General features: G+C 52.6%; 1 protein-coding gene across 4 annotated transcripts in view; it reads left to right on the top strand.

Annotated features, from left to right (window-relative positions):
- Nucleotides 1-9,116, top strand: part of TTC39A (tetratricopeptide repeat domain 39A) — a 58,440-nt gene that overhangs the window by 24,987 nt on the left and 24,337 nt on the right. For all 4 annotated transcript variants that reach the window (XM_011926252.1, XM_011926250.1, XM_011926254.1 and 1 more), the window contains 2 exons: nt 7,826-7,957; nt 8,449-8,525. In XM_011926252.1, coding sequence (XP_011781642.1) covers nt 7,826-7,957; nt 8,449-8,525 — 209 coding nt within the window. The remainder of the gene's footprint in view (nt 1-7,825; nt 7,958-8,448; nt 8,526-9,116) is intronic.

Below are 9,116 nucleotides of genomic sequence, written 5' to 3'. Positions count from 1 at the left end.
TCTCTTGTCATTATATCACAATATTGGGGTAAATCAATAATTAGGGTTTAGCTGGGTACAGTGGCTCATGACTCTCATCCCAGCACTTTGGGAGGCCGAGATGGGCGGATCACGGGGTCAGGAGATCGAGACCATCCTGGTGAACACGGTGAAACCCCATCTCTACTAAAAATATAAAAAATTAGCCGGGTGTGGTGGCGGGCACCTATAGTCCCAGCTACTCGGGAGGCTGAGGCAGAAGAATGGCGTGAACCCAGGAGGCGGAGCTTGAAGTGAGCCGAGATCGCGCCACTGCACTCCAGCCTGGGCGACAGAGCCAGACTTATCTCAACAAAAAAAAAAAAAAAAGAGAGAGAGAGAGAAAAGAAAGAAATAGCAATATTTACCTTACTATACCTTTGTGATTAATGCTCATTGCAAAGAAAATCATGTGTGAGACTGTTTCCTTCTAGAGTTAATAATTTTCTTGCTTTTCCCATTTTCCTAATTTGCTAAACATTTATCCTTAAGTCTTTGTAACCACTCCCATCAGATCATCCTATCGTGAGTTTTTCCCAAAATGCTGAAATCTATCAAGTAAGCACTCAGTACCCCCCTCATTTTCCTGGAAACCTATCCCTGGGAGGGCAGACATGTCTTCTGGCTCCTCCTGGCTGTTTCCTAGAGCTCCTTTGCTTTTCTCCTGTTTCTTTGATTCCAGGTCTTTTCTCTTGTGTCCCCCTCGTTTGCCAGGGAATGTCCTATAGAAATTTCCTAAGAAAGGCTGGGCGCAGTGGCTCATGCCTGTAATCCCAGCACTTTGGGAGGCTGAGGTGGATGGATCATTTGAGGTCAGAAGTTCAAGACCAGCCTGGCCAACATGGTGAAACCTTGTCGCTACTAAAAATACAAGGATTAGCCGGGCATGGAGGCGAGTGCCTGTAATGCCAGCTACTCGGGAGGCTGAGGCAGGAGGATCGCTTGAACTCAGGAGGTGGAGGTTGCAGTGAGCAGAGATTGCTCCATTGCACTCCAGCCTAGGTGACAGAGTGAGACTCTGTCGGGGGGGGGAAAAAAAAAAGAAATTTCCTAAAAAAGACTTGTATAAATATATTTTTTTCCCTAAGAATTTTGAATACCTTGCTTCAGTGTTCTAGTATTTACTGTAGCTGTGAGAACCCTAATTATTCTTACTTACTCCTCCTCCAGAAAGGTTTAGGATTGGCTCTTGTATTTCTGAAAATCTGGAATTTTACCGCGATGTATGGCAATGAAGTCTTTTTTATTCTGGATTGTTATGCGGGCTCTCAGTTCTGGGAAATGCTCTTGTACGATAGTTCCATCTTGTTTCCCTTTCCTGGGCTTTCTTTAACGTGCCTTTGGACCTCCTAGGTCAGTCCTCTTCTGAGCCTCTTCCCTGTCCCTCTCGTTTTTCCCATTGCTTCATCTTTTTTCTCCGTCTGATTTTTGGAAGATTTCCTCACCCTTCTCATTAATTCCTGCTGTTGACTTCTTTATCTCTGTAATCATATGATGAATTTCCTAGCATTCTTTATTCTCTGAATGTTCTTTTTTCCCTAAAACATCTTCTTCTTGGTTGATGGTGTACTAACTTCTTTATATCTCTATTTGGAATATGAGGCCCTTAGGACAGTGCCTGGCATGTATTAAGTATCTAATAAAGTATTTATTGTTATTGTCACAGAATATTATTTCTGTTTAAAATATTTCATTCTTTTCCTGCATAACTTGGCTTTCTCTGTGTTCCTGGAGTCTGTTTAATGGGGGAATTCTCTTCTCATGGGGTGCTTTCTTCAAAAACCCAGCCATCCCCGGCTGTCTGTCTAGTCCTGTTTAAGAATGAGCTCATGCGAAGGCCAGCCGGGAGGTCTGTGCCAAGCTGCCTTGTAGTTGGTGGAGTTGGCTTTGGATGACCTGGCCCCCAGATGTCAGCACCCGGGATGACTTGGCTTCTCCAGAGAGGAATCCTCCATTTCTCAGCCTGGACAGAGAGCCTTGGCCGCCTGAATTGGGAGACTAGGGGCTGGGGTCTAATCATCTCTGCCACCTACTCCCCCTAGTCCGCCTCTTTTCAGCTCCAACTTGTCCCCTGCACCCAAGACCCAAGGAAAAGTGAATGCTGAAGCCGGGGGACTGGTTTCCACAAGTCCCCAGGCCTGACCTGTTCAATTTCTGTAGACATGATGGACTCATCTTTCTCCCTCTAGGGTCAGTGGCCCAGCTTCTGGGGTGGGGTGAGTGTTCCAGGGCATGGGGCAGTGTCCACACCTCACTCCCACCCTCTGAGGGAACCTGGCTTGAGAGGGTCAGGCTGGGTGGGTCAGGGCCTGCAGCAAGAGTGTGGCCATGGCCCGAGGCAGGCCCAGCTGCAGCCTGCTCGGTCTTGGAATGTCCAGGTTCCCCTCTCAGTTTTCTTGGAAGGCTCCCCAGCTCCTGCTTCTCGCCTAGTAATTTCCTGTTGCTCACTCAAGCCTGGACCCCAGACCATAGCCACCCTCCTGCACTGGAAACCAGCTGCCCAGTACACAGCTGCTCAGCCTGTCCCATACCCCAAGCACGGACACTGGCCTTTCTCTTCACCCACTGAAGCCCCGATAAGGTCATGCCTCAGCCTACTCTAAACTGTCCTGTAGACTTGGGGCCAACAGAAGGGAGTCGAAACACTGGAGAAAATATTAAAACCAAAGGCTGTGGCTGCGCCTGGGTCCTCGAGCTGTCCCTGCCACAAGGTCCCTGAAAGGGCTTTTCCCTCTATGGCCCCCTCACCTCAGGAGGGCATTCTAACAGGAGTCCTGTAGCTCTCAGGACCCCCAGAGGAAACCCTCGTCCTAACAGAGACACCCCAGGAATCCAGTCTTCCCGTGGAGCCACCTGTCACCTCACGTGGGAAGCAGTGCAGCATCTGTTTCTTAGCCCCTGCCTTATTCCAGAAAAGGATCCTTTCTTTCTTTTCTTTCTTTCTCTCTCCTTCTTTCTCTCTCTATCTCTTTCTTTCTTTCTTTCTTTCTTGTTTTTGAGACAGAGTATCACTCTGTCACTCAGGCTGGAGTGCACTGGTATGATCTCAGCTCACTGCAACCTCCACCTCCTGGGTTCAAGCGATTCTCCTGCCTCAGCCTCCCGAGTAGCTGGGATTGCAAGTGCATGCCACCATGCCCGGCTGATTTTTTATATTTTTAGTAGAGGTGGGGTTTCACGATTTTGGCCAGGCTGGCCTCGAACTCCTGACCTCAGGTGATCCACCGCCTTGGCCTCCCACAGTGCTGGGATTACAGGCGTGAGCCACCACACCAGGCCCTTTCTTTCTTTTTGAGTTTAACAGTTTTCCTCCAAATAGTAGTGTCAGTAGCCCACTACCTCCGTACCACCTGTGACAACCCAAAATATCTCCAGAAATTGCCACATGTCCTCACGTTGGGAGTGGGGATACCCTGGCACTTCCATTGAGAACCGCAGGTCTAGAGAAAATAATTCTTGCTGGAAAACAGCCTCCCTTCCTCACTGATGGCCACCGAAGCTTCAGAAGATGTTGGGCCCAGTGTCATTTGCTGTTCTTCACTGAACACACATTGTCTCATTTAATTGTCCTGGTCCCGTGCAGTGGGGGACGGTGTTCCTCTTTCACTCCGAGTGGGGCATCTGGGCTTTCCTAGCTCCCTTCCCTGCCTCGCCTCTGCTTTCCGTAAGTCATGCCTTTGAGTAGTGTTGTCTCTGCTTCTAGCATATTTCACTTAGCACTGAGTCTGACCTGACGCACTGTCTCTGGAACATGGAGGCCACTGCTTTTGGCTTTCTTGAATTATATGATCGTGGTTAATAAACGGCAGAGTGGGATTCGGATCCAGGTCCTCCAGCTGCACAAACCACACACCGACTGCTGTGTGTGTGGTTTGCCCTCCCCCTTGGGTGGACGGCATTTACCTTGGGCAGAGCCTCACATCTGCCTCCCGCAAGCCACGAGGAGTGAAGGAGGTGGAAAGGGTGCATCGGGTGTGTGTGTGGGGGTGCAACAAGTTCAGGGTATGCCCTTGAGTGTTCTGGAGTTTCTCTGAGGGAAGAGGTAAGGTCACCTGCCAAAAGTGAGGGGCCAGGTGGTGTTGCAGGGATAACGAGGAGAGGGGAAAAGGTGTTTCTGGACAGGATGCCGGGCCTGGCTGAGGCCGGGGACCCAGCCCAGCCTGTGTCTGTCTGTGTAGGGGGCAGCTTTCTCCAGCATTGCTCAGTGGCAGTGTGGAGAAAGTGGGCAGTTGCATAGCTCCTGAGCTGGGCTCCTAGCTGGGTTCAGCAGGTTGGCAGACTTGGCATTGAGTATGTTAACGAGAGAGAGAGACTGGTATGAGGACACTAGGCTAAGCAGTCAGGAAGAGGGGACAGGCTGGAGGAGGGAGGATGGGCAGTGGGAGTGATGAGCCAGTACGGGCGGGTTAGAGCTAGGAGGCTTAGAGCTGGGAAGGTGGCGGCATCCTTTAAGACTCCAGAAGCAGAGCCATTCTGTGTGATGAAGACAAGGTCACGCTGTGACTCAAAAGATGGAGATGGTTGGGCAGCTGTCACTGGTTCATTCAGCAACAGCCTTTGAGCACCCTCCTGGGCCCGGCAGTGAGCTGGGTGCTGGTGCTCCATTACTGAGCAAGATGTGGGCTGTTCTCAGGGTCCAGCAGGGAAATGGTGAAACAAGCAATAAGGGGTGCCGAGAACTACCCAGGGACCCCACTTCATGTGGGAAAGGAGCTGGTCAGGAGGACTGCATCATTCCCTGGGGCTCATTGCCAAATTGAAATTCAGGGTCATTTGTTCAAATATTATTAAAATTTAAAGACAGTGACAGCAGAGAATTAAACCAAACATGGGCCCTTTTTAGGCACAGGCCCTGTGCAACGGCATAGACCACACACCCATGAAGCCGCCCTGGAAGGCTTCCTGGAAAAAGTGACATTTACACTGAGATGGACTGGATGAGAAGGAGTCAGCCAGATAGAGGGGGCATTTCTAGGCATAAGGAACTGCCTGTGCAAAGACTGGGCAGTGAATGAGGGTCTGGTGTATCTGAGAGATGGAGACACTCACCCTGGCTGGAGTGGGAGGAACTGAGGCAGATCCCAGAAGGAAGAGGGCAGGGTGATGGACAGCGGACTGGGGATGGGGAGTCCATAGAAGCAACTTGGGCTGGAGAGGAAGTGGAGTCTGAAAGGACCAGAAAGTGGAGTAGGGGGAGCTTCAGTGAGCATGAAGGGGCAGAGACTTGGAGAGGTCAAGGGGCTGCCTCTGCCTCCCAGTGCCCTCCCTATCCTGACAGCTGGTCTGGGCCCAAGAAGGTGGGACCCCAGTAGACATGTCCCAGAGTGAGGGGACAGCTCGCGAATGAGCCAACTAACGGCCTGGATGATATATATGCAAATAAGAACTTGGGTACAAGCTAAACTTGGAGTGCCTGAGGTTCAAGGATTGTCATACCTCTGTACCCCATTTCCCAGTTCAGACAAGAGTTGGGGACTTCCAGGAGGTAGGCTGGGGAGGGGCTAGTATTCTTAGCCATAGACACCTGTTGGGACCTTGGGCCTCAGACTAGAAATTCCAGTTTGTCTGCCAGCTGCCCGGGGGCAGCTGTCCCTCTTTCTGGGCCCAGCACCAGACAAGGTTCCACAGGTGGGGCTGGGCAGGTGGTGCTGAGTCCCAGGCCTCAGACCTGCAGTGGGAGAGGAAGAGAGAGACAAGGGCTTGAGAGATAGAGAGGCCTGGGGGCTGGGGGTGTTATCTGGGGGATGGGTCTGTGTGCTTCCAGGGAAGCCCTTCTTCAAGGAGAAGGTTTTTATGCAGGGAAGTGCCACAGGACATGGAGGGACTCATATTTACCGAACTTTGGTGCAGTGGCCCCTGGCCTGGGTATTATTCTATTTAAGCCATGCAAAAACCCGTAGGGGAGAAGAGTTACGGTTTTCCTTCTGCAGGGAAAAACTTGAGGCTGAGAGAGGCTATGAGACATGAGACATGCCAGCTCACACAGCTGGTAGCTGGCAAAGCTGAGACTCCAACCTGTGTCTGAGGGGCTCTGAAGCCTGGTTCTGGCCCCAGCTTTGGGCAGCCTGCTCCTCTCCACAAGCCACTGCCTGCAGATTAAGCAGTCCTGGCAAAGGCCTGGGAGCATCCAGAGAGTGCCCCTGGCTGGCAAGCGGTGGAGCAGCCTTGGTTTCCTTCCTTTGACCCTCAAGGATCACAGGAGTGTCACCCAGAAGTAGCTTAATTTACGAGTGTTTTATGAACAAGAAAAGGGGTAAAGTCACATGATTTCACAACCAAACAGCCTGTAAACCTTAGTCATCTGTCTTTCCTCTGAAGTTCCCAGCATAAACCTGGCATTGAGGAGCTTAATAAATAATTCACAAGGAGACCTGGGGAAGGAAGTAAAGGTGCTCCCAGTCAGTCCCACAGGCTTACAGGGACCCGTGCAGGCTGGCATTATCGTCCCCATTTTGCAGAAGCAGAAATCTAGGCCCAGACATGTTAAGTGGCTCCCTCCACATACAGAGAGGACATGGCATTGTCCGCATCCCTCCTTGCCTGCTGCCCTCTCCAGGTGATGAACTAAATGCCACCCCCTGCCCCCAACACACCCTTCAGCTGAGGAGCCTGGGGCGGTGGAGGAGCAGGGAGCCCAGAGACTCCTGAGGCCACCTTGGCTCAGCCCTGACATCGGTGCTGAGGACAGAGATGAGTCACACACAAGCTCTGTCCTCGAGGTGCCCATAGTCTGGGGAGAGCTGAGCCCATGCTGATGTCAGTTCAGCATGGCCCGCGCCTCAGTTACAGATGGAGTCCCTGAGGAGGAGGCCTGGATTCCCAGGGCTCTGAGAGGCATTTGAGGGCCTTGACAGATATGTCAGGAGATGCAGAGGAAGGGTATTTCTTTCTTTTAAAAAAAAATATTATTACTTTTTAGAGACAGGGTCTCACTATGTTACTCAGCCTGGTCTCAAACTCCTGGGCTCAAACAATCCTCCCGCCTTGCCCTCCTAGAGTCCTGGGATTACAGGCATGTGCCACCCCAACTGGCCGAGGAAGGGCATTGCAATCTGAGAGAACAGCCTGGGCAAAGGCCTGGAGGAGGGAAATGTGGGATTTTCTAATGGAAGGTCTGTGTGGTTCAGTGTGGCTGGGGGTGCAATCTTGAATGTGACCAGATGGGGGTGGGTGGGGAACAGAAGCATCAAGAGGGCTGGAGAGGTGGGCAGGGCTGACATCTTGTAGAGCTTCAGCCCCGGCAGGATCTCCTAGGATGTGGGAGCCATGGGAAGGTGTAACTATTGGGCACCATGATCAGATGAGGGGAGGGAGTGGGAAGAGGCAGCAGGTGACTAGCGAGGAGGTCCAGGGAAGTGGGGTTGAGGGCAGCCCAGGGGTGGGGTTTGGGCTAAACAGGATCTCACAGACAGGACTCGGGCTCAGCCTACAGGAGGTAGGGGCAGAAGGCAAGAGGGTGGCACTGGGTGCAGGGAAGGGCAGCCTCGGGCCGACATGCACTAAAGCCTTTCTCAGGGCTCATGGCAGCTATGCTGCTGCCACCCCTACTGAGCCGATGAGGAACTGAGGCTCATATCTGGTAGATCACTTAGGGCCACTCAGCAGGAAGAAGGCAAGCTGGAAACAGAATCTGAGGTCTTTTGAGTATCAGTGAGCAGATCAGACCTGGCCAAGGACCTCCCCGTGCCTGGACCTGCGGTCCCCTTGCCTCACTGCAGAATGGAGGAGGATGGAGATGAGCTGCCCAGGGCCAGCTGCCTCTGGGGCTCTATGAGGTTGTGCTCTCAATGTCCCTTCTCTTTGGCAGAACCAAGGAAAGCATGTACCACTCACTGACGTATGCCACCATCCTGGAGATGCAGGCCATGATGACCTTTGACCCTCAGGACATCCTGCTCGCTGGCAACATGATGAAGGAGGCACAGATGCTGTGTCAGAGGTTGGGGGCGTTGGGGGCAGGGATCAGAGGTTGGGAGGCCCACCCTTCTGTCACCTTGGCCCATCCCAGTGCCTAGCATGCCACTATTCGCACTGCTGCTTTTGGCTAAGAAGTTGTGTCTGCAGGTGCTAAGAGCTGTCCCTGTTGGCCCTGCCTCAGGAGCTATGTTGTCTGAGCCAGTCACTGGGCAGCTTCCAGGGACCAGGGTGACAGAGTAGAAGAGGAGGCACCACGACTTGAGTGGGCAGGAGGGTAGGCCAGGCTGGGCACGAAGAGACATTAAGCAGAGGAACCCAAATGTGGCACAGGTTGGGAGCTGCCAGGAGCAGCGTCACCTGGCCTGGAAGCGGGTTGACCAGGGACTGCTGTTTAGAGCCAGCTTTCTGTTAGCTCTGTCTCTCTAGGAATGTTCTAGAGTGTAGCAGAGAGGGACAGAGACAAGTGTGGCCTCTCTCTAATCCTCACCTGAGGCCCCTCTTTTTCCTCTTCAGGCACCGGAGGAAGTCTTCTGTAACAGATTCCTTCAGCAGCCTGGTGAACCGCCCCACGCTGGGCCAATTCACTGAAGGTGTGGCATCCAGGACATCCTCTCAACCATGCTAAGCCCAGGCGGCCAGCTCCAGGCCTAGGAAGGGGCAGTTATCCTCCCTGTCATCGCCTAGGGGGCCAGGCCCTGGGGTCCATGCCAGGACACACATGGGTCAGACCTGGGGCCTTTTGAGGCATGGCTCTCTAGTGAGGGTGTGGGGGGCAGGTGAGACCCACTTATGTGATAGCACTACTGGCTGAGAACCTGCAAGTCAAGAAAAGGGAAAGCTGTCCAAGGCCAGGGCTCTGCTCCTGAGACCCACAGGTGTTTAGAGTTGTATGTGCAGTTGAGTTTACTGATTTAATTATCCTGGTGATCACATGGTCCCCAGAGGGGAATGTGGTATCAGTAGCTGAGTCACTGGGACAACATGAGAAGAGATGGTGTGGGCTGTCATGGTCCATCCAGGTCTTTGTGCCATGACCACATGCAGCTGTTCTGGAGGTAGCAGTGGCTGACCACAAGCAGTGAGGGGCTCTGCAGCATAGGAGAAAGTGGCCTTACCCTCCTCAAGAGCCCTGGAAGGTTCTAGCGCCCCACAATGCATCTGATGTTGCTGGGTGCACAGCA

Source organism: Colobus angolensis, unplaced genomic scaffold, assembly GCF_000951035.1.
Source record: "Colobus angolensis palliatus isolate OR3802 unplaced genomic scaffold, Cang.pa_1.0 Scaffold68, whole genome shotgun sequence".
In the NCBI taxonomy this organism is placed as follows: domain Eukaryota; kingdom Metazoa; phylum Chordata; class Mammalia; order Primates; family Cercopithecidae; genus Colobus; species Colobus angolensis.
Note: the sequence above shows the minus strand (reverse complement) of the source record. Positions and strands in the feature narration are given on the sequence as shown.